Below are 23,222 nucleotides of genomic sequence, written 5' to 3' on the forward strand. Positions count from 1 at the left end.
TCATTTTTTGTCCCTTTTATAACATTCAGTAATTCTGCTACAGTTAATTTTGATTTTGTTTCCATTTTCCAGTAATTACTTTTTTTGGCAACTAATAGAATTAAATTTGTTGGGGCTTGCTTTGGCAATTCAGTATCTATATACCATCTTTAAAGAATAATTTCCTTAGATAAAATAACTTGCTCCCCCAACATTTCTAACAAAGTACCCTGTAGAGAATTTATGAAATGTGTTAACTCATTGGATTCCCTCAAAAAACGTTCCAGGTATCCCTCTCACACCTCCAGCAATTACTATCTGGTAAAATTCTTTGAAGTCTACTTGGAGTATAAAAATACCTATGCAACACTTCGAGAAAATAAAACTTCTGGATTTTGTTGCATACCTGGGAGCCATGCAGATATCTTCCCATTATTTCTTTGTATATTGCCTTTCCATTCTCATTTTCCAGTCTTTTCTAACCTCTTCTGATTGACTCTTATAGTTATCATACATTATTTTATATGCTGAACTAATTATCTCTCTCGGATAGCGACCATGTCATCTAAAAATTTGACAGAAGCAGCAACACAGTTTCAAGACAAAACAGTAAACTTGTATAATATTCTAGAACAGTTATTTGTCAAGTTAGAAATCTGATCTCTCTTATACATTACAAGGTACATGCACAGTATGCAGTTATTTCCAATTCTTTTTTGCTGTTTTAATTAGCTTATCCCAAATTAAACCCATGTATGCTGTGAACATATTTTCTGGTATAATCTGGGCGGCACAGTGGTGCAGTGGTTAAGATTGTTGCCTCACAGCAGGAGGTTCTCCGGTTCGATTCTCGGCTGGGGTGCCTTCTGTGTGGAGTTTGCATGTTCTCCCTGTGTTCGCGTGGGTTTCCTCCGGGTACTCCGGTTTCTTCCCACATTCCAAAGACATGTATCTGGAGCATTTCTCCCCGGGCCTCTGCTGAAAACAGGCTCTGTGGAACCTAGTCGGACATTCCCGGTCAACAAATGTTAAATAAATAAATAAATAAAATAATAAAATTTATCTGTGGGTCAATATAAGCTGGCTCAACACTTATTTGTTCCATTTCCAAACATATTGTTCTGGGTTACAATCAAGCTAAAATTACAACAGCTGCCATGCACCAGGATGAATTCTGTATTACAGTAGAGGTGGTTATGATGCTAAAATTAAAATAATGTAATAATTTAGACCCTGATCAATACAATGAGATTGCTGTACAGAGGAGAAATCAGAAAACCACTTACATTGGTTCCTGGTAGTGTGGTGTAAGGCATGTAGCATAATGCCGGTGAGTCCAAGAGAATTTACTTTCAGTGCCCTTGGGAATGATGCCTTGTGTTTTACTGTCAGACTGTATATTTTGTTTGTAATTATAACTGCCACAACTGTAGGCCTTTGAGGAGTAAGAACTGTAACAGTAAAGCGCTACCCTGCTACCATCCATCACTTATTTACATGGGGAATCTCTCTACTTATTAATGCCTTGTTTCAATGAAGTTTTTCCATAACACTTTAGAAAGCATTGCTTTGGTTGGTGCATCACTACTAATTTGTGTGACAAATTTTCTCTTAGACCATCTTGATCTTGCATCATCACTGTTGAATTCTCATTTATGAGATGTTGTATTCAATATATATGATGGTAGATGGATAAGGATGCTGAGACAGAATTTCTGTTAAGATATTGTAGTTTAAGTAGTATCTAATTATCTGAAACCATTTGTGGTTCTTGATAGTTATGCATACTTACCTAGTAAAAGCCTGTTTGCTGACTGCCTTTTTTTTATTCAAGTACAATTCTGTTCGTGTAGAAGTTCATTCCCTCTGCTTAAATAAATTCTTAATAATTACAGTATGTTTTATTATATGTAGGGTGCACAGATACACATACATGTGCATGTGTATGTATGGAAAATATCCATATAATCGAACATTGGTAATGCTGAGCATTGTTTACACTGGCAGAACTGACCAAAACTCATTTGATAGCTTTTGCTGGCATTGAGTCAGTGAGAGACAGCCGTCAGTGGGAATCGGGGAATTTGCCCTTTCCTCACTGTAAAGTGATCTTTGAGTTGGTATTTATAATAAACATTGGATGTTGGGGTACAACCCCTTCCCATCTTATGTGTGTTAAACCTAACCGTTACCCTACACATTATGTTACTAAAAGCCCTTTACCTAACAGTATCACTACCAAGATGACACTTGATCTTGTTTTTTTAGCTACGGTTTAGTGGGTGAGAAATATTCAGTGTTTTGTGATTGTCTAATGAGCCATTCATTGTTTTGTATTTCTCTGTTTTGTTCTACCATTTGTGATTCTCCCTTCTGGGTTTTCTACCATTCGTGACATAATCGAGTGTATGTGTTTGTGTATATAGATACATGTGTGTGTGGTTATGTGTTTATATATATATATATATATATATATATATATATATAGATAGATAGATAGATACATGTGTGTGTGTGTGTATATGTATATATATATATATATATATATATATATATATATATAGATAGATAGATAGATATATATATATATATATATATATATATATATATATATATATATATATATATATATATATATACACATATATACACACACATTTATTTCTATATATGCTCTTCTCGCAACATCTTTTTTGTGGGGATGACCACTTGAAGACTCAGCGACAGGATCAAAGAACATTTTCAAGCTATTAGAAAAGGTGACTATAAAAATGCTCTAGCCAAGCACATTAAAGTCAGCACTCAGTAGTCCGTTTTTAAATTCATTGTGATTGAAAAAGTTTCCATTATTTTTGGTGACTATAATCCATTACTGGAAGTAAAGGAACTCAAATGGCAAGTGAGACTTGGGGCGGACATGCCCCCTGGACTAAATGGACATTTAAATGTAAATATCATTCTTAGATGGAGTAGATAATGGCTGATGTCCTTAATATGCTAATTGGGCTTGCTTTTTTTTATATGTGTATATGTATATAGATATTCACATGCGCATACAAACACACACATACATACATATAGATATATAGATATATATATATATATATATATATATATATATATATATATATATATACACTTATGTAGGCATACACATAGGCTATCATCATGTTTTTATAACTATTGCCTTTCATGAGTCACTACTTAGGGGCCTCTGCTGCCTTCATTTAACTGTGAAGTATTTTGCTTGGTATATGCTACTTTACCATATGTGCTATTCTGTAGTCATTAATGATGTTGTTGCAGTATATTTTCAATGTATACTTATTCCTTTTCTGTTTTTCCATAGGTTTCAATCTTTGGATTAATGCTAGCACTTACAGATAGTGTTACACACTGTATGTAAAGTATATTTTTGGTCATGTTTAATTAGCTGTTTATCTACCACATCAGTCCTTGCATGTAAGGGAATTCTGTCTCAAAGTACTGAGAACTTACACCATCGTAGGATACATATGGAAGCTGCAGACGTAACCACATTAGTGCATTCTAGCACATGCAATGCATTGTTAAGAAGAGATAAGGAGATTATGGTATTTAGAATTCCATAGGGAGAGGTAACACTGTTGAGAATGGAATGCAGTCTAAATGGCATGAATGGCTGCTACACTGATTACTTCGCAAAGGTTTTACTGAGACGTTGGAGGAAATAAACTTCATGTAGGATATTAGTTGATTTCTTTCTTTTTTAAGGTTAAGTATGCTTTTTAAAGATGTTATGTTAGGTATACTTAAACACAGACACTCTCATTCATATTGTTTTGAAATGGAAAAGCGTATATTTGGACTCAGTGTAACGTATCTGTGCTCCAAAACGTAGCTCATGTTATTGCAGTAGTTTAACTCTAATTTATTAATTTACAGCTTCTCTGTGTGGAAGATTATTGAATGGGAAGATGATCATGCCTTGTTCACATTCCTTTCTGGTTCAATTGAACTTCAAGTATTTTTTGGAGAGCCTCTGGGTGAGTGTAATCAGTCATAAAAATTGTTTAACAAACTGTTTTGTTGTTCCAGAGTATTGGCAAGCAATACTAAATGCTTGCTGCATTACTAAGTGTACCTGATTTCTCTCTATACTTTTTATTGAAGGCATGCTTTAAGTTTTGCTGCAACTTTCTTCTCCTGTTACACTTGCAGACCCCCCCCCCCCAACTTGAACCCTTTGCTCTAGTCAGCGCTTGTTTTTTTTTTTTTTTTTTTGTTTTTTTTTTGTCTTGTTGCTTAACTGACATCATTATTAATATTTCTTAAACATTTGTACAGAATTTGGCTATGGTAAACAGCCAGTTTGTTGTAGGAGTTTTTGTCCTTTTAACTTCTAATAGTAAACGACCAGATTGACGAAACTCGCAACAAAACTTTATTATAGTAAAATACGGCTAAGTGCTTTTGTCATTCAGCATCATCAAGAGCCATTAATCAACTACTGGAAAAATTAACACAAATAAAAAGCTGCTCTGTGACACCTCCCCCCCAAATGTAGTAACCAATGCACAATCACTAGATGTATTTAATTGTATAATAAGGAAGCTTAGAAAGTAACCAGTCCTAAATATTTGTTCTTATCAAGATGTCCAAAAGAACCTCCCATATATAAAGAAAAATAAATACGTTATAACCAAATGTTCAGCCATTGAAAGTTTCACAAGACATTTTAAACCAATGAAAACAAGGGAGTTTTAACCTAAATGTGAGTCATTCGTGATTCGCGAGTCAACAATGACATCACAGAAGAAATAATTTCCTCTAGGCATTTGTATGTCAAGCCAATAAAAATACAAAAAACATAAGCCGAGCCAATAAGAAATTGGTGTACGTGATTGGTTGTTATAACTTATCATTCTAAAAACAGGTCTCTTCCATAGGTGGACTTATGATTAAAATAAGCACAGGAAATACAAACACCAGTAACAGTATAAACAAAACAAAATGGGTTAAATCCATGTTATTTTAATAGTTAATAATAAGCAGATCATATCACGATCTTTAAGGTATTACATTAAAATAACTGTTATTATTTTAATGCAATACCTTGAAGATAGTGGTTTACAAATAAGATGTGATCAGCCTATGTTTTTTGCATTTTTTACTTACAAATGCCTAAAGGAAATTTGCTTCTGTAATGTCAGTGTTGAACTGCGAATCAAGAATGACTTGCATCTGGGTTAAAACTCCCTTGTTTTCATTGGTTTAAAATAGCTTGTGAAACTTTCATTGGCTGAACATTTGGTTATAATGTATTTGATTGTTCTTTATATATGGGAGGCTATATTGGATATCTTGATAAGATGAGGAGCTTACTCGGGGCCCAAATGGAGGTGGGTCTCTTGGCATCTCCAGCCTGCTCTGGCTTGGCGAGATCTTCAGCCTCAAGGTTGACTTCTCCTTTTCCAGTTCTCCACGTTTCAGAATTCCAAGACCTGGTTCACCCAAGGTGTGAGGAATTAATGGGTCAGAGGATGCACACTTTTCTGACTCCATCAGGGTCTCTGACAAGCTTGATCCCATTGCCTTCGGATCAGAGTGGGTATCTGCTCTGAGAGGTCAGCACTGGGCCTCTGGGGAGGTGATCAGTTACAGGCTTATCGGATCAGTCTCTTCACTTCAGGGCTTCGGTCCTCGACAGCTTGGGACTAGTCCTGTCTGGAGGGCTGGGACCTGGGTTTGGATGTCCTTGGTGTTTCACTATTGCAGTCATCAGTGCCTTGCCTAGGCCTCTTAGCGGGGGGGGGGGAGACCCCTGATCAAGGTAATTAAATCCTCAGCCATTTTGATCATTTGGTTTTTAGGCATAGTGGCCTGAGATTGCTAACTGACATTTCAGGGTAGTTAAATCTTGAACCAAAATATTTTGAAGCAAAAATATACCGACGCTTAATAGTGCTTTGGTTAAATTTAGCACAAAACCGACAGCAAGGCACATTATGATCAGGGCCTAGGCAAGGTATACAGTACAAATGAAAATCCTTATGAGATATTTGCTTACCACAAGTAATGCAATTATTAACTTTTACTGACATCGGTAAGGAGCAAGAAAAAGTTTCCCCAGCGGGGTACTTAGCTTTAGTTTGAAGACTTCAGTTCTGAAACTCGAAAATGAAAATTTCAGGAGTCGGTCGACCGGCACATGTGAACTTCTTTTGTTTCGGGCACCGCGCGGCAAGAAAGACTGATTAAAATGGCATCGGCTGCATGTTTTATACCCCTGACGACCTGACGTCATGGAAGAGGAGACAGCAACCGACGCAAAACCCAAGACTTTGTTATTCAGGCCGACTGAGGGCAACCTGCCAGCAGATTACCCAAATGTAATGACTGCAACAGTGAATAGACTCGAACATCTACATTTATGGTAAGTGTACACAACTGTACTTTGTTCCTTCTTCCTAAACGGTCTTGACTCCCAGGGACAGGGAGGAAGTTTCCTCGAGTCCATTAGCCTTTCAGGAGACAGAGTGAACTTGCTCCCGGTCTGGAGCAGCATCTTCCCCTCTACCTGGGCCATCCCAGCCCATCAATATTCTGAGCCCTGAGCCCATCCATCCTGTCCAGGTCCAGTTGTCCCAAGGTAGCCTTCAAGCAGCATCTAACCCCCAATGGGTTCCCCTCTCCTCTGAGTCCTCCCCTGAGCCCCACACAGAGGAGGTGCCACAGAAGTGAAATTGCAAGAGGAGGCACTTGGACTCATCCATGGAGTCCCTCACAGAGGACACAGATTTTGATGAGGGGCGGGGGGTGTCCCCCAGCTCAACGCCAGACAGCATTTCTGTTGGAGATGTTTTAGAACTGTTGAAACACAAAGGCGGATGGTCTTCCCAACCCCCCCTCCCCTTTTTTTTGGAGGAATCTGTGTTCCTGAAGGCTTTCCAGGCAGGCACATCTACTTCCTGGGTGCCCCCTGATCCCCCTGCCTCCCCCTGTAGACAAGCTCATTGACCCTATTTTATGCAGGGAATGAAAGGAACCTGACATCGTGAAACTGGTCCTCAGGAAGGCTGACAAGTTTGAGTCCCCCTTCTGATAGGATGCATTGGAGCAAAGGTGTTCAGTTGATGCCATTGTGGTTGCCATGGCCACCAGAAAGGAGCTACCTGAACAGAGTTCCACCATCCATCCCCTGAAACAGGGAGTGTAGGGCGATAGACATGGGAAGTGCATCTATGCCTCAGTCACATTTGGATGGAGAACTCTTAACTATTTAGCACAGTTTACCCTCCTCAGAAGAGACATGGTTGCTGAACTAACCAACTCTCTTTCAGAGTCGATGTCTGCGGAGAACCTCAAAGAGGTCTCTCTCCAGCTCACCACTCTATCCTCTCTTGTCCAACTCCTCATTGAGGTTAATCTCTAATGCTGCTGAGGGTACCGCTCGTGCGGCCGGTGCAGGCATTGCCTTGAGGCATCATGCGTAGATGCGGTTGTGCGGGTTTGTGGAACCCTTCAACCTGTCTTTCACAAATGCCCCCTTTGATGGTTCCTTGCTTTTTGGACCATCAGTCAAGAAGTCTTTGACACTGAGTAAGCAGGAAGGGAAGACTTTGGCAGTAGGTATAAAAAAAGAGCCAACAGGGAGGTAAGAAACTTTGGATCTGAAGTAGGCAGACTTCATTTGTCTGCAACCTGTGGGTATCTGATCCGACCTCGGATCCGAGCCGGCATTTCAAAAGCTTAGGCTCCAAGCTCCTAGCTCCTCCCTCTTACCCATAACCCCTTGCCAAGCCCTGACTGACCTCAGATTTGGACGCTTAATTCGCTTTGCCGCTTTCAAGTTGCGACGGATTCCTGAGCTCCTAGTGGAGATAAGTTGTTTTTGACAGAAAAATTTTCAACAACCTTAACTTTTTTAATTTTATTAGTTAGAATTGATTGTGTTAGGCTTTCCTCTCTTTATTTTAAACTTTTCTCGGTTTTTTGTTTGTTTGTGTGTGTGTGTTTGTTTGAGGCCTGTTAGGGTTTAACATGTCTGAAGCCCATAAGGCTGTATTCTCTAAATGTACCGAGTGTGGCCATAAGCTGTCTCCAGCAGATGGCCACACTCGTTCGTCATCTTTTGGGGTTGAACACCTGTCATCTGGTTGTACCATTTGTGCAGGGTTCAACCCCGAGCGAGGTCGGCTGGTGCTGGCGGGACTTCTCCTCCAGATACCGCCCTTCTACTCAGCAAGCAGTTGCTGTGGGCTCTCCTCCTCCGGCTGGGACTCAACCTCCCTCTAAGATGCCGGAGGGAGAGAGTCTTCTAGGGAGAGAGAAGAAGGAGAGGCACAGGGAGGCACAGGCAAACGGAGAGCGAAACCTCAGTTCCTGCCTCCAGCCCATCTGGCCCCTGTGCCTTCTAGCTTTCCTCCTCGGCTCCACTCCCTCGGCTCTCCTGGGCCCGAGGAGGAGGAGGCTCAGCGAGGTCCCCAAGGCGGCTCTCTAGGTCCGCTTCGTGGCTTCCACCAGATCCACATTCTCTATGAGTGAAGCAGATATGGACCGGATGATGAGGAAATTCATCCAGGCCCAAATGCAAATGGGAGTGCTCAGCCCCCATCCGGGAGGGGCTTCACCCCTTTTTTTTTGCTCTCTTCTCCTTCTCCCATACCATGGGTTCGGAGCTGTCGGCGCCGGGCAGAGTTGGATCCGGGTGTGTCGGATCCGATAGGTGATCCGCCCCATCCCTTGAGTGCTTCGGTACTTGGACTCCTCGCTCTCGGAGCCGAGGACCGAGCCTCGGGTGGAGTTGAGTTGGCTTCATTCTCCGCTTCCAGGCCGGAGTACACCGGGTCTCGATCCGGATCCTGCTGCCCGGCCCGATCCGCCTGGACCGGGTCCGGCCCGTGGCTCGTGGTTGACCCGACGGGAGATCGACCAGCCTCCGGGTCCAGGAGCTGGAGGTATCTCCGTCTGAGTGGTCGAGCACACCTGCCCTCGGGCCCGGCTGCCTCTGCTCGATCTCCGATCGGTCGGCCGGACCCGAAAGTGGGGGGGGGTCAGGGTTGTTCTCCCCCTCTGCCTTCGACGTAGTGGAAAGGGCACTGTTGAGGACTACCGGACCCCGGTCCCTGCCACGGCTCCATCCCGCCCACCAGCCGGTCCCAGGGACAGCCTCCCTCGATGTCCCAAGTAGTTCCCTTGGATCAACCACCTGCGGAACAGTACTCCTCGAACAGAAGAAGTACCGAAGCGTAAGTGCAAAGAAGGCACATGGACTCCCGAGTCCGAAGACACAAACTTGATGAAGGGAGGGCTCCCAAGGTCAGCCCCTGAAGACGCCTCATTTGGAGACATTATGGAAATGTTGAGGATCAGGGGGTGGTCTGCCCCCAAGGCCTCCTCAGACGAGTCTGTGTTCTTGGAGGCATTCGAGGGGCCCATCTACCTCTTGGGTGTCCTCCTGCCGACCCTCTGGTGGACCTTATATCCATCAGAGCGTGAAGGATCCGGACACCGTTGAGCCTGTACCCAAGCCCCCCTGACCGTCCTTTCCTCCGCTCCCACGCACTCACTGGAGCAAAGGCCCCAGTAGATGCCATGATGATGGCTGCAGCCACTAAGAGGAATTGGCCCAGGAGAGTCCCTCTATGCATCCTCCGCAAGGAGTCCAGATGGTTGCATTGGGGACGAAGCGGGCAAGAGTCCCCTGATGGCTCATTGATTGAAGCGCTGAGTTTCAGTTCAGCAACCTTCTCTTTGGGGCTGGAACTACATGGCACGCACACATCAGGATGCAGCGGGATCTGATTAAAGAATACACTGCATCTCCCCAGAGTCCATGTCAGTGAGGATAAACAGGTATACTCCACCCGAATGGCCACTCTTAGGTCAGTTTCAATACATCTATGCGGCTGCTTTCTCACGCTACTGAGGGAGCTGCTGGCTGCAGCGGAGCAGGCCTAGTCATGAGGCGACAGGCCTGGCTCCGCCACTGTGATTTCGCAGAGCCCTTCAAGGCGACCTTCGAAATGCGATGGTTCTGCCTTGTTTGGCAAAACTGTTCGCGAAACATTAGTCCAGAGCGAGAAAGGGAGGGAAGACGCCGTCTGTCGAGTCCGCTTCTCAGCTCCCCAGAGGTCCTTCTAAGAACCAAAAGGGACAGAAGAAGATGTGGTTCCGGAAATCGAGCAGTCCCAACCTGCTCCGGATAACCAGTCCTTCCTGGCAGAGGAGGACGGGAGGTCAGCCCCTAGAGGCAGGGGGCTCCTAGCAACTTTGGGTCCAGAGAACCTTTCTCTGATAGACCCACGCAGCAGCCCTGAAGGGTTGCCCGGCTGTCCGTCTCTGGAGGCAGTCGGGGGCGAGGCACCTGACTTCTTGGGAGTCCATCACAACAGACCGTTGGGTGCTTGTGATATCCAGAGGTTATACAATTCCCTGTACAAGGTTCCCAGATCTCGCAGCCTCCCAGATGTTCCACCCGACCAAAGGGAGGCAGCAATCGGACAGCTGCTAGAAAAGAGCTATCCAGCACGTCCCCAGATCAAACCGGGTCAGGGTTTTACTCCAGGTTCTTTTTAGTGCCAAAGAACGGGGACTTAAGACCGATCTTAGATCTTTCCCTGCTGAACCTGTCAGTAACCAAGCAAAAGTTCCAGATGGTCACCCTTCAATCTATACTCCCTCTTGAGGGAGAACGACTGGATGTGCTCCATCGACCTCAAGGACGCTGCACCACATTCGCATGGACAAACGGTCCAGGAGGTTTCTTCGCGCTGGGAGCCAGTCATTATCAGTTCAGGGTCCTTCCCTTTGGTCTCACCTCAGCCCCCAGGGTGTTCACCAAGGTCTTAGCTGTTGTAGCGGCCCACCTGAGGCTCCAGGGATTACAGGTCTTTCCGGCATCATCAAGGCATCTTCTGTGCTCAGCCAGGGACTACTTTCTTCGACTAGCCCCCAAGGTTGAGCATCACTGTCAACTGGGAGAAATCTTTACTGCACCCCACACAAGTTATAGATTTCATAGGAGGAAGGCTAAACACCAGGTCAATGCGAGCCTTCCTCACTCCAGACAGAATTGCCAACCTGAAGTGTCATGTAGCAGCGGTCCTGCAACCATTTCCGACTGCAGCTTCGGTCCTGAGGGCCCTAGGTTCGATGGCGGCAGCTATCCCGCTTATTCATGCACGCCACGCATGCGGGTTCTTCAATGGACCGCTCAGGTTCAGTGGTCCCCTCAGTTCCTCTCTCAACACTCCGATGCGGGTCAGCAAAAGTGCAAAATTCCTTCTTTGGTGGCTTCTTTCTCCGGAGCCCCTGACAGGGAGACTTTGTGCTGCATTTCCCGAGCCACAGTGACCACGGACGCTTCTTGCCTCGGGTGGGGGCATTCTGGGAAAGATTGTCCAAGGCATGGAACCCCACAGAGACGTCGTGCATATAAATGTCCTGAAATGAGGGCGGTGTCTCTAGCGCCAGCACTTCACCACGCTCTTCCTTCAGGGACTATTACATTCAGACAGACAACATGGTAGTCTGGTACATCAACAAACAGGGAGGAACCAGGTCCTATCCCTTTGTCCGAGGCCATGAGAGTCTGGGAATGGGCAATTTCCACCAAACGCTTTCTGGTAGCAACGCATATTTCGAAAAATCCAACATCCATTCTTTCACCCTCAATCCTCAGGTAGCGAAGAAGATTTTTCGCTTGGGGCAACCCTGTTGCGATCTTTTGCCTCTCCCTCAAACGCCAAATGCGACAATTTCTTATGCTTGGCCTCCTTCCCTATGCCTACCCTCCACTACCTCTGATGCAGAAAGCCAACAGTTTGGGGAGCAGAATGATTCTCATTGCCCGTTTCTACATCAGTTTAAACTTGTTTTGTGTGGTCTCACAAAATCAATCCACCCTGGATTCTGGATCCGATTCCAGATCTCATCTCCCACCCTCTGGGAATGTCGGTTCCCAATCTACGACCCTGAAATTGACAGCTTGGCTGCTCCAGTTCCATCCTTGATTAGGACTCCGGTATCTGTCACCCGGTCAAGGCCATTTTAGTGGCAGCTCATAAACCTTCCACCAGGCAGGTTTATCGGAGTAAATGGAAGAGATTCTCTATTTGGGCGTTCAGAGAACTTTGGATCCTTTCTCAGCACCTATGTCAGCAGTGCTGGATTTTTAACAGACCTCTTTCATCAAGGGGCAAGTTCTTCCACGATTAAGGTACAATTGGCAGCCATCTTGCATTATCATATTGGTCATGAGACAGCTCCTCATGACGCTAAATTGTGCAAAACCTTTCTCAAAGGGATTTTTTGTTGAGGCCTCCAGTCAAGGAGATTGTACCACCTTAGCCTGCAGCTTCTACAGACCTAAAGTACCTTTCCTGAAGACTGCCTTCTTAGTAGCTATCACTTCAGCCAGAAGAGTGTCTGAACTTCAGGCTCTATGCCGTCAAGCCCGCTTTTTCTTTCCAGATAAGGGTGTGCCTCAGGACCAATCCATCTTTTCTTCGAAAGTCTCTTCAGAATCTAATATCAACCAATCTATCAATTTACCTGTGTTTTTTCCCAAGTACTCAAACAAAGGAGAATACAAATTGCATTCCTTGGATGTTCATAGGCATTTTTGTTTTACATTCACAGAACAGCTGGTCACAGGCAATCAGATCAGCTGTTCGTCTCCCCTGTAAATTTGCTTTGGGTAAAGCAGTGTCTAAAGTCACACTATCTAGGTGGATTGCTAATTGTATTCTGCAGGCTTATGACACTTCAGGTAGACCTGCTCCTCAGAGAGTTACGGCTCATTCTACTAGGGCAGTTTCCACGTCAGCCGCCTTTAAGTCCCGTGTGTCATTGGATGATATCTGCTGCAGCAGCTATACCCTCATACCTTTATTTCTCATTATAAAGTGGATGATGTTTCCAGGCGAAGAGCATCCTTTGGCTCAGCGGTGCTCCGGAACATCCTTCCATGACGGCTGCCCAAGATTCAGGTAGCTGGGGACTCTGTCCCAACAAATGAAGTCTGCCTACTTCAGATTTAGAAGTTATGTACTCACCATAACGTTCCATCTGAGTAGGTGACTTCATTTGATGCAACTATGGAACCATCCCCTGACCTTTATAGAGCGAGTATTTATGCTTTGTTCATGTACTGTAGTCAGTATTATTTAGGCAAACTCAATCTGAGGTCAGTCAGGGCTTGGCAAGGGGTTATGGGTAAGAGGGAGGAGCTAGGAGCTCGGAGCCTAAGCTTTTGAATGTGGCTCGGATCCGAGGTCGGATCCGATACCCACAGGTTGCATCCAAATGAAGTCACCTACTCAGATGGAACGTTATGGTGAGTACATAACTTCTAATTCCGAACATCGTAGAGTTCCTTCCAGGAAGCTCCTGAGGATTCCTTTTCCAGAGGCAGGGGAAGAGGGTTCAGTGGCAGACACCACCCCAGAGGTATAGGGGGTCTACAGAACCAGGGATTCTGAGAACCATTCTCTGAGAAAAATTTCAGCGCCCCTGAGGAATTGCCCAACTCTCCTGCCTTGGATGCAGGCGGGGTCAGTTCTCCCTTCACCCAAAAGCTTGGACAGCCATAATGAATGATCTGTGGGTGCTCAGTATCATATCCAGGGGTTATTACATTCCCTTTTCCTAGCCACCTCCAAGTCCCAGGAGAGTTCTCTGACACGCCACCTAGTCATAGAGAGAGAGAGAGAGAACTGGCCCAAAGAGATGTTCTAAAACTTATAGAAAAAGAGCTATCCAGGAGGTCCCAGCAGGGCAAAGAGGGTCCTGAACTTATTCTTGCTTCTTTTTGATGCCAATAAAGACCAGGGACCTGCATCCGATTTTAGACCTCAGCAAGTTGAATCTTTCTTTCAAGAAGTTGAAGTTCCAGATGGTCACTGTTTAGTCCATCCTGCTGCTTTTGCTCAAGGATGAGTGAATGTACTCCGTAGACCTCCAAGATGCCTACAATCACATCAAGATAGACAGGTGCTCCAGGAGGCATCTGTGCTTCCAGCTGGGAGCCAATCATTTTCAGTTCAGATCCCTGCCCTGTGTACTCACCACAGCCCCCCCGGTGTTTATCAAATGCTTGGCAATGGTCACAGCTCACTTGAGACTGCTGGGATTCCAGGTCTTTCTGTACCTGGATGATTGGCTTCTCACGGCACCCACAAGGCATCAAAGGACATTAGCGACACAGTACCTTTAGGAGACCTTCAACTAGTTGGGTGTTACAATCAATGTGGCCAAGGAAAACTGACTCCTGTGCAAAGTTTGGAGTTATAGGAACCCATCTCAATACAGTGACAGAAAATGACGCTTTGCCCCCTCAGAGAGTGGATGTACTCAGGCAGCAGGTCAAGATGATTTTAGAGGTCCTGTCGCCACAGGCGTATATCTCATTCTCGAGGCTCTGGGGTCCAAGTCAGAAACTATTCCCCTTGTACCGCTGGTGAGATATTGCATGTGAGTACTCCAGTGGGCACTAGCAGTCCAAAGGTTCACTCCCTATCATCCTATTTCTGTACTGATACAACTGGTAACCCATTTGCAGATGACATCTTCAGTGGTGGCTTCTTTCAGAGGATCTCTTCTGAGGCAAACCTTTTTCTCTTCCCCTTCCCTGCTAGGGTTGGAGTGGGGCATTTTCAGGGCAGAACAGTCCAAAGCACGTGGTCCCCTACAGAGACCAAGTTGCACATAAATGTTCTAGAGATGACAGCAGACCTGCTGACATTGCAAGTTTCAGGATTGCCTTCCAATGGGGATGATTGCAGTTCATACAGACATGTCAGTGGTCTGGTACATTAACAAGCAGGAGGAAATGCATTCTTATGTGCTGTGCAGAGAGGCCATGAATGTGTGGGAATGGGCGATTCCTTTCAGTTGCTTTCTTTTTGCAGTGTACATACCCAGGGAGTCCAACGTGTTGGCAGACAGACTCAACAGGTACATCTTGAGCCTGCACAAGTGGTCCCTGAATCCATCAGTGGCATCACAGATGGTCAAAGGGGCCAGCCTTGCTGCAACCTCTTTGCATCCTCAATGAACAATAAATGCAGCAGGTACTTTGCCCAGATCACTACAGAGGGGAAGTCCCAGAGGGAGACACTAGTCCACAATTGGCCTCCAGGTCTCCTTTATGTGTATCCACTGATCCCGTTGATCCCCAAGGTACCACAAAAAGCCCAGAGACTGAAGTGTCCCATGATCCTTATTGCCCCTTTCTGACCTCGTCAGTTGTTTCCCTTCCTACGGTCTCATCTGAAATATCCTCCATAAATACTAGATCCCACACCGGATCTCATCATCTATCGTCCCTCAAAGCTGAAACCGCCGAGCCTCTGCATGGTTTCTCCACTTCCAGTGATACTCCAGGTTGGCTTTCCCTGTTAAGAAATGTATTCTTGCCTCTCTGAAACCATCATCAACAAAACTATGTAACAGTAAGTGGAAACTGTTTTCCCTTTGGGCTGCTGAAAGAAATCTTGACCCCTTCTCTACCCTATTTTCAGTTATTCTTCTGTTTTTATCATCTCTTTATCAAGACGGAGCCAGTTACTCTACCATAAAGCTACAGTTGGCAGTCATTTTCAATTTTCATTTTAGTAGGGAGCCTGCCTTTTCCTCCAAACTATGCAAGGCCTTTATGAAAGGTCCATTTCTCTTCAGGCCCCCTGTCAAAGATCCTTCTCCTCCTTGGGTTTTGACTATGGTGTTGCAGTCTCTGACTCAAAGTTCATTCAAGCCGGCTCATTCCTGTCATATTAAGCTCTTGTCCTGGAAGACAGACGTTCTTGTGCCCATAACTTCAGCAGAGAGGGTCTCAAGAGTTGCAGGCTTTGTCATCCAAACCTCCATGTATCAATTTTCACAAATAGTGTGACATTTAGAATTAATGCTTCCTTCATGCCCAAGGTAGCCACTGACGCTAATATCAACCATTCTATTCAGTTACCTGTTTTTTTTCCAAATCATTCCAATAATGGCGAATACCTCCTCCATACACCAGATGAACATAGGCAATTAAAATTTTACTTGCACAGGACCAAAGCTTTCCAGAAACCTGATCAGTTGTTTGTAGCCTTTTCTCTGAATAGATGTGGTCAAGCAGTGTGTAAGGTAACAGTTTCCAAATGGATTTCAAACTGTAGTTCCCACCATTTAGTCTCTCAGAGGCTTAGAGTTGTGTCCACACCTAGTGCTCACTCTCTCTATTCATTTGCTACCTCGTCAGCCTTCTCTATTAGGGTGTCTATAGATGACATATGTGCTGCAGCCACTTGGTCCACTCCGCACACCTTGATTTCTCATTACAAATTAGATAGTTTCCAGAAACAGGGCATCCTTTGGTTCCACTGTGCTCAGGCACATCCTTCCATAGGGCCACCCAGGATACTCTTGTAGCTGGGGATTCTGACCCTGTTGTGAGGAGTAATGAAATGGATAACATCAGATTAGCAGGTATATACTTACCGTAACTTGGCATCGGTGTATTCCAATTTCATTATTCCCCACTTCCTGCCTACCTTCCGTGCTCTAGGAGGATCTGACGAAGCGGGAATCCTTAGGCTCCTGGGTTGAGTTCCCTTGCCTTAAAGCTTCAGGTATACATTCTAGGGAGTAACTACGGCAAACTCGATCTGAGGGTTAGAATGCAGAAGGGGGATTATGGGAGAGGGAGGAGCTTGAGCTTTGGATCTATGTCTTGTGTAGTGCCGGATTGGATCTGTTGTCAAATCCAAGACCCAATTATGAGGAAGAATGAAACAGGATAACACAGATGCCAGGTTATGGTAAGTATATAACTGCTATTTTGTTCCGTCATTGTCTTTTGTGTACTGTACAGCTTTGAACATGTCAATTAGCCAGGCCACTGTGCTCCCAAGCCACCTTTGAAGTGTCAGTCATATATGGTTATTAGGCTTGCCTAATTAACACACGAGTAAGTAAAGTACATTTTTAAACCACATGATCGTAGCTTTTAGTGCCTGTCTTTACTATTTAAACCTTGAGGTACACAGTGCTGTGTATGGTTCAGTTTTGAATAAGATGTTCCTTCTGCTTGGTGAAAACTACATCTATGTATATTTTGTGTTACAAGATTTGTATGTGTAAGTGGAAATGTTTTCTAAATGATAATTTACTCTTAAACAGGTAATGCTGAATTTTGTGACAAACCCTGCAAGAAGATTCTGGATGTGAAGTTTGAGTCGCTGCTGAATGGTAAGAACAAACTTTGTAATCTCTCGTTGCATTTCCGCCATCTGCAGCTTTTAACACACATTGCTGTTTCATTTCCTCCCAACCCTATAGTAGGGATGGTTTATTTTGTTTATATATTCCATATTAGATGTCCTTAAAGCAAATTAATCTTCTCAGTTCGTTTGCATCACACAGGCAAGTATTTTTTCTTTAGTAACAGCTTGGTTTAGCTAAACACTGTTTAACTGTTAGTAGCACCAGGCACCCATTAGCCCACCATTTTTTAAGTAGAAATGTTGTCTCTACCTTCATGACATATATTAATCTGTAGTGTAGATTTAATATTAATTAATTGAAGTCTGTTATTGTCACGGCTGTGAACTGTCCCCTCACAGATGACTGAGCAGTTCAGCCAACAGGAATGAGAGGCAACTTCACGTAGTGAAAGTCAAAGGCAAAGATAATCTCTCCAGAGACTGTCTAAGAAGACAGTGATTCGCAGCACTGTCTGAAATTGCTCACATAGGCAAACTGCTTGAAATTATATTTTTGAGCACACAATGGAATGTATAGTGAAAAAAAAGGAAAAATAAAAATTAAAAACATTATGGCAGCCTAATTCATGAAGCTGCGGTGGTGCAGCCACTAGCGTTGTCACCTCACAGCAAGAGGTTCTCCGGTTCGATTCTCGGCTGGAACACCTTCTGTGTGGAGTCTGCATGTCCTCCCCGCGGTCGAGTGGCGTTTGAAAGACATGTGTGAATGGGCGAGCCTTTGTTGAAGGTTGGGTGTCGGGCTGGCACCTTTGCATCGTAAAAATTGACTGCCATTCATTAGCAGACCGGAGTTCCGCTGTGGCGACCCCTAACCGGGAAAAGCCGAAAGAAAACATGTCAACCTAATTCATGTCCTATGGAGGGATAACATTATAAAATAATAATAAACGGCTTGTAATAGGACAGATAAGTATTGCAAAAAAATCAAGATTTAATGAAATACATTTGCTTTTTCAGTTTGTGGGTGATTTCTTTAAGAGAAGACAAATCTCAGGAAAATGAGAGAGTGTTAAAAGGCATTGTACATTAATGTATGTTTACCAGAATAACAGAGTTTAACTTTTGTTTCATCCTAGAAACAAAGTTCTCCTACTGTGCTGTTTTATTTCAGGGATTGAATTGGACAAGACTGCATCCATTGTATTGAGTTTATATTTGCTTGAAAATGTAATACTGTTGTACGAGTTATGGTTTGTTTTATGGGGTTCTACTATGGCATCACAACAGAGGATTATGGCATGCAGTAGATAACTGATGTGCAAAATACAATATTACGGGTACAATATGTAAAGTTTGCATAAAACGTATACTAAATGGTACCTAATTTTTTTTGTCCCTATATGTGTCAACAGCTTCCTAATTTTTATGTTCCCTGGGATGTTACAACAGCTGTATGTATGTGGCAGCTAATCTCTGTGTGCTGTGTTAAAAAGAAAGAAAAAAAAAACATGGAACTACACACACTTGTATTATTGCTATGAAGAAAAATGCTAAAAATTGGCATTTTAGAATAGACTCGTAATGCTGCAGAAATGTCTCTTCATATACTTATGTTCTGACTGTATTATATAATTTATATATATATTTATTTATTTAGTTAGTTACATTTGTTTACTGGGATAGTTCAGCTGGGCTAACAACCCCATTTTCAGTGGAGGCCCGGGGAGAAAAGCTCCAAAAGCAAAAAGCAATGGACAATAAGCCAAACAGTTGTTCTTCTTTCGGCTTTTCCCGGTTAGGGGTCGCCACAGTGGATCATCTGTCCGCTGATGATTGGCAGTGGAGTTTTACAGTGTCAAGTTGCCAGCCCGGCTCCCAACCTTCCACAGAAGGCACACACACATGCACACACTCACACATAGTGCCAATTTAGTGTATCCAATCCACCTACTGAATGCCTTTGGGATGTGGGAGGAAACAGGAGCACCCGGAGGAAACCCACACGACCACAGGGAGGACATGTACACTCCGCACAGAAGGCACCCCAGCTGAGAATCGAACCAGGGAACCTCTTGCTGTGAGGTGGCAATGCTAACTGCTGCACCACCGTGGCCACCCCTACAATAAGCCAAACAGTAATGGTAATAAATAGTTATTACAATATACAGTTACATAGTATTTAAACATGCACAAAGTAAAATCATATAACAAGTAATCTAATATTAGGAAAAAAAATCATATAAAGTTCATGCAAGCAGGAAGAAAAGTAAGATAGGCACTTTTATTCATTAGAGACTGAATTTTATCTGTTGATTTATGTATCACAAAGTGATTTAGTCAACTCACTATCAGAAAGATGGTTTAAACAAAATGTGCACTTTAAAATTAAGTTTATATTTCCACTTGGCCAGTTATGTAGTGTTAACTATTAGCACCTGTCTGTGTGATCTAAAGTGGATGTTCATATTTTTTAATCAGTTTATTATGTGGTGCTTACTTCAGGCCCTCTTCATGGTTTCTGTTTCTCCATTCTCCACAGGGCTACCACAACCAGGACACACCCCAGGTATGTCACCTCTGCCAGAATGACAGGTCCCATGATCAGCTCTCATCCATTGAGTTATAGAAAACTGGTTGATGGTGGTGAATTTGATGATCTGCATTCAGTGAGTGGGGATCGATCTGAAGAGTTCTCAAAACTTCATCACCTAACCAAACCTGCCTTTTTAGAAAGTGTATGGTCATATGTTTGGCATATAAAATGCAATTATATTCTTCTTCTTTCGGCTACTCCCATTACGGGTCGCCACAGTAGATCATCTGTTTCCATTTCTTCTTGTCCTCTGCATCTTGCTCAGTCACACCAACCCACCTGCATGTCCTCTCTCACCACATCCATAAACTTTATCTTAGGCCTTCCTCTTACCTGGCAGCTCCATCCTTAGCATCCTTCTCCCAATGTACCCAGCATCCCTCCTCAGCACATCCAAACCAATGCAATCCCGCAATCTGGCTTTGTCTCCAAACTGTCTATCCTGAGCTGACCCTCTAATATACTCATTTCTAATCCTGTCCATTCTCGTTACACCCAATGCAAATGTTAACATCTTTAATTCTGCCACCACCAGCTCTGACTCCTGTCTTTCCATCAGTGCCACCATCTCCAACCCATATAACATAGCTGGTCTCACAACCATTTTGTTAGACCTTCCCTTTCACTCTTATTGGTACCAGTCTGTCACAAATCACTCCTGACACTCTTCTCCACTCACTTCGCCCTGCCTGCACTCTCTTCTTCACCTCTCTTCCACACTCACCATTACTCTGAACTGTTCATCCCAAGTATTTAAACTCATCCACCTTCGCCAGCTCTACCCTCTACATCCTCACCATTCCTTTGCTCCTCCCTCTCATTCACATGCATATATTCTGTCTTAATCCTGCTGACCTTCATTCCTCTCCTCTCTAGCATGCATCTCCACCTCTCCAGGGTCTCCTCAACCAGTTCCCTACTCTCACTACAAATCACAATGTCATCTGCAAACATCATAGTCCATGGGGACGCCTGTCTGATCTAGTATGTCAACCTGTCTGTCACAGTTGCAAATAAGAAAGGGCTCAGAGCTGATCCTTGATGTAATCCCACCTCCACCTTTGATGCATCCGTCACTCCTACCACAGACCTCACCACTGTCACAGTGCCCTTGTATATATTCTGTACCAGTTTTACATACTTCTCTGCCACTCCCGACTTACTCATACAATACCACAACTCCTCTCTAGCCACCCTGTCATATGCTTTCTCGAAGTCCAAAAAGACACAGTGCAACTCCTTCTGACCTTCTCTGTACTTCTCCATCAACACCCTCAGGATAAACATCACATCTGTGGTGCTCCTTCCTGACATGAAACCGTACTGCTACTCACTAATCACCTCCCTTCTTTTAACCTAGCTTCCACTACTCTTTCCTTAACGTAATGCTGTGGCTGATAAGTTTTATCCCACTGTAGTAACTACAGCTCTGCACATCACCCTTATTCTTAAAAATCGGTACCAATACACTTCTCCATTCCTCAGGCATCCTCTCACTTTCCAAGATTTTGTTAAAAAATATATAAAAAATGCAGTTATATGTAACAGAAACTACTTTAAATAGCAAAAGGTACTAAATAAGGATTCACTTGTTTTGGCTGTCTTTCATTACATAAGGATTCATTAGCTTCTTTAATATGATAACATCCAGAGATCTTATGACACAGAATCAAAAGAGAAGATCTTAAGATGGTCCTGCTTGGCTAATGATGACTTAACAACTATCTATTCAGAAACCCTACCTGTCAGCCTGTGTCCATAAACTTGCCTGGTGAAGGTCACAGTAGTAACAAGTTAATCAGAACAGATGATGCTTTGCTTTTCCCAGCAATGTTCCCTAGCTCATCCTGTGAAATAATCAGACATTTCCATCAAAAATGAGAACTACAGTCGCTCCAATATGTCATGAGTTTGTTCTTGGGACTCCTCCTTACAGGGCTGCCCCTGTCTCTGAGAAAAGGTAAGGCCTCTCCTTCACAGCATCAGTGTCTGAGGTTCAAACCTGACTTCTGGTCAGTGTATGTTTGGATTCTGCATAATCTGCCCATTTATGCATGGATTTTCTCAGGTGCCCAGTACCCTACCACCACCAAATATTCCTGAAACATACTGCAGATTGGTTGCTGTAAGTTGTCCTTATACATATCACATTTACCCTGGTCCTTGAGTCCTGTGGCATAGTAGCAAAAAAAAGAGTCTGAGGAGCGCCTGACTTAGCCAGTTAAATGAATTTAAAGCATAAAAAAAGAGAAAAAGTAACTGGGTGCCTGACCCACAAGATTAAGGCCCTACTTAGAATCGTATCACAGAAATTACACCAGCACCCCTGTGAAGGAAACTAATTTCTACCGCTTTCCTGTGCATCTGATCCTTTCAGTCACTTCTCAAAGCTCATGATCATCTGTAATTATTACTTTGTAATAAAAATCTGCTGCAGACTACAGAACCCTTGCCAACCCACTGCAAACTTTAATGCATCATCAGAAGGCGGGCCTGGATGACATTATTAAACTTAATAAATATAGGTCTACTGAAGTAAAAGCTGCATATTTTAGAAAGCCCACTTTGCAAAATGAAGGAATAATTATAAAAAAAGAAATCCTTAAAAATATTTTTTTTTGCTCTTGATCTTTAAGATTCCTTTCCCCCAGGATAGGATTTGAGCATATGATAGCCAGATTAGCTGCTCCGTGGCAGAGAGGGATAAAGCCATGGCTTCATCACAGCGAACCTAAGTTTGAATAGTGGCTTGGGTGTTTGAAGGAGCTGGCAGGGGAGGATATGACCAAGCAGCCACCGCTCATTCAGTCGTCTTAGTGAAAGGAGGTACTGGCTCACCACATGGGTGTCAAAGCAGGAGCACTAGATGTGTACACTGTAGAGCCTGGATCTGCTGAGCCAGAGAGGCCATGTGCGTTCACACTGCGAGATGAGAGGAATCCTCTAAGGGTAGCTGTAACAGAGCTTGGAAGAGCCAACCGCAGGGAAGAGTGGGTGCTTTGCCAAGAAAGAGAGTAGGCTGCCCCACAGGACCAGCAAGGCTGACCAGCTAATACTTACCTGACTCTTGCTGTGAGTGGCTGATCTCAATGGGGATTCCTGGGCTGGAACAGATGGACCATAGGACTGTTGTCTGACTGGCGAATTTCTAGCTCCAGCTGTTGTGGAATGAATAGGCTAATTGGCTGGAGGAAGTGGAGACATCTGGCTCAGTGCTGAGGTGTGCAAAAAAAAAAAATGATAGCCCCAGTGGTAATTGTGGGAGGCAGGCATCCTAAACTTACATAGACTAGATCATAGCCCCAGCAGTGTTAGGAAGTATGCATCCTAAACTTAAAAATCATGGGTCATGCACTGACAAAATGTTGTTGGCCTTAAATGATCTTTTATCACTGCTTGTTAGGGATGTGGGGGCAGGGAATGGGTAAGGCGTAAAACAATACAAAGAAAAATCATAT

General features: G+C 43.8%; 1 protein-coding gene across 1 annotated transcript in view; it reads left to right on the forward strand.

The window, feature by feature from the left end:
• KNL1 (kinetochore scaffold 1) overlaps positions 1-23,222 on the forward strand; it is a 289,758-nt gene that overhangs the window by 19,074 nt on the left and 247,462 nt on the right. Inside the window, exons 2-3 of the mRNA XM_044073731.1 lie at positions 3,904-4,004; positions 17,128-17,196. Of these exons, the coding sequence (XP_043929666.1) occupies positions 3,904-4,004; positions 17,128-17,196 (170 nt within the window). The remainder of the gene's footprint in view (positions 1-3,903; positions 4,005-17,127; positions 17,197-23,222) is intronic.

The sequence above is a fragment of the Protopterus annectens genome, chromosome 6.part0 (assembly GCF_019279795.1).
Source record: "Protopterus annectens isolate FY-2018-M chromosome 6.part0, PAN1.0, whole genome shotgun sequence".
NCBI lineage: Eukaryota > Metazoa > Chordata > Ceratodontiformes > Protopteridae > Protopterus > Protopterus annectens.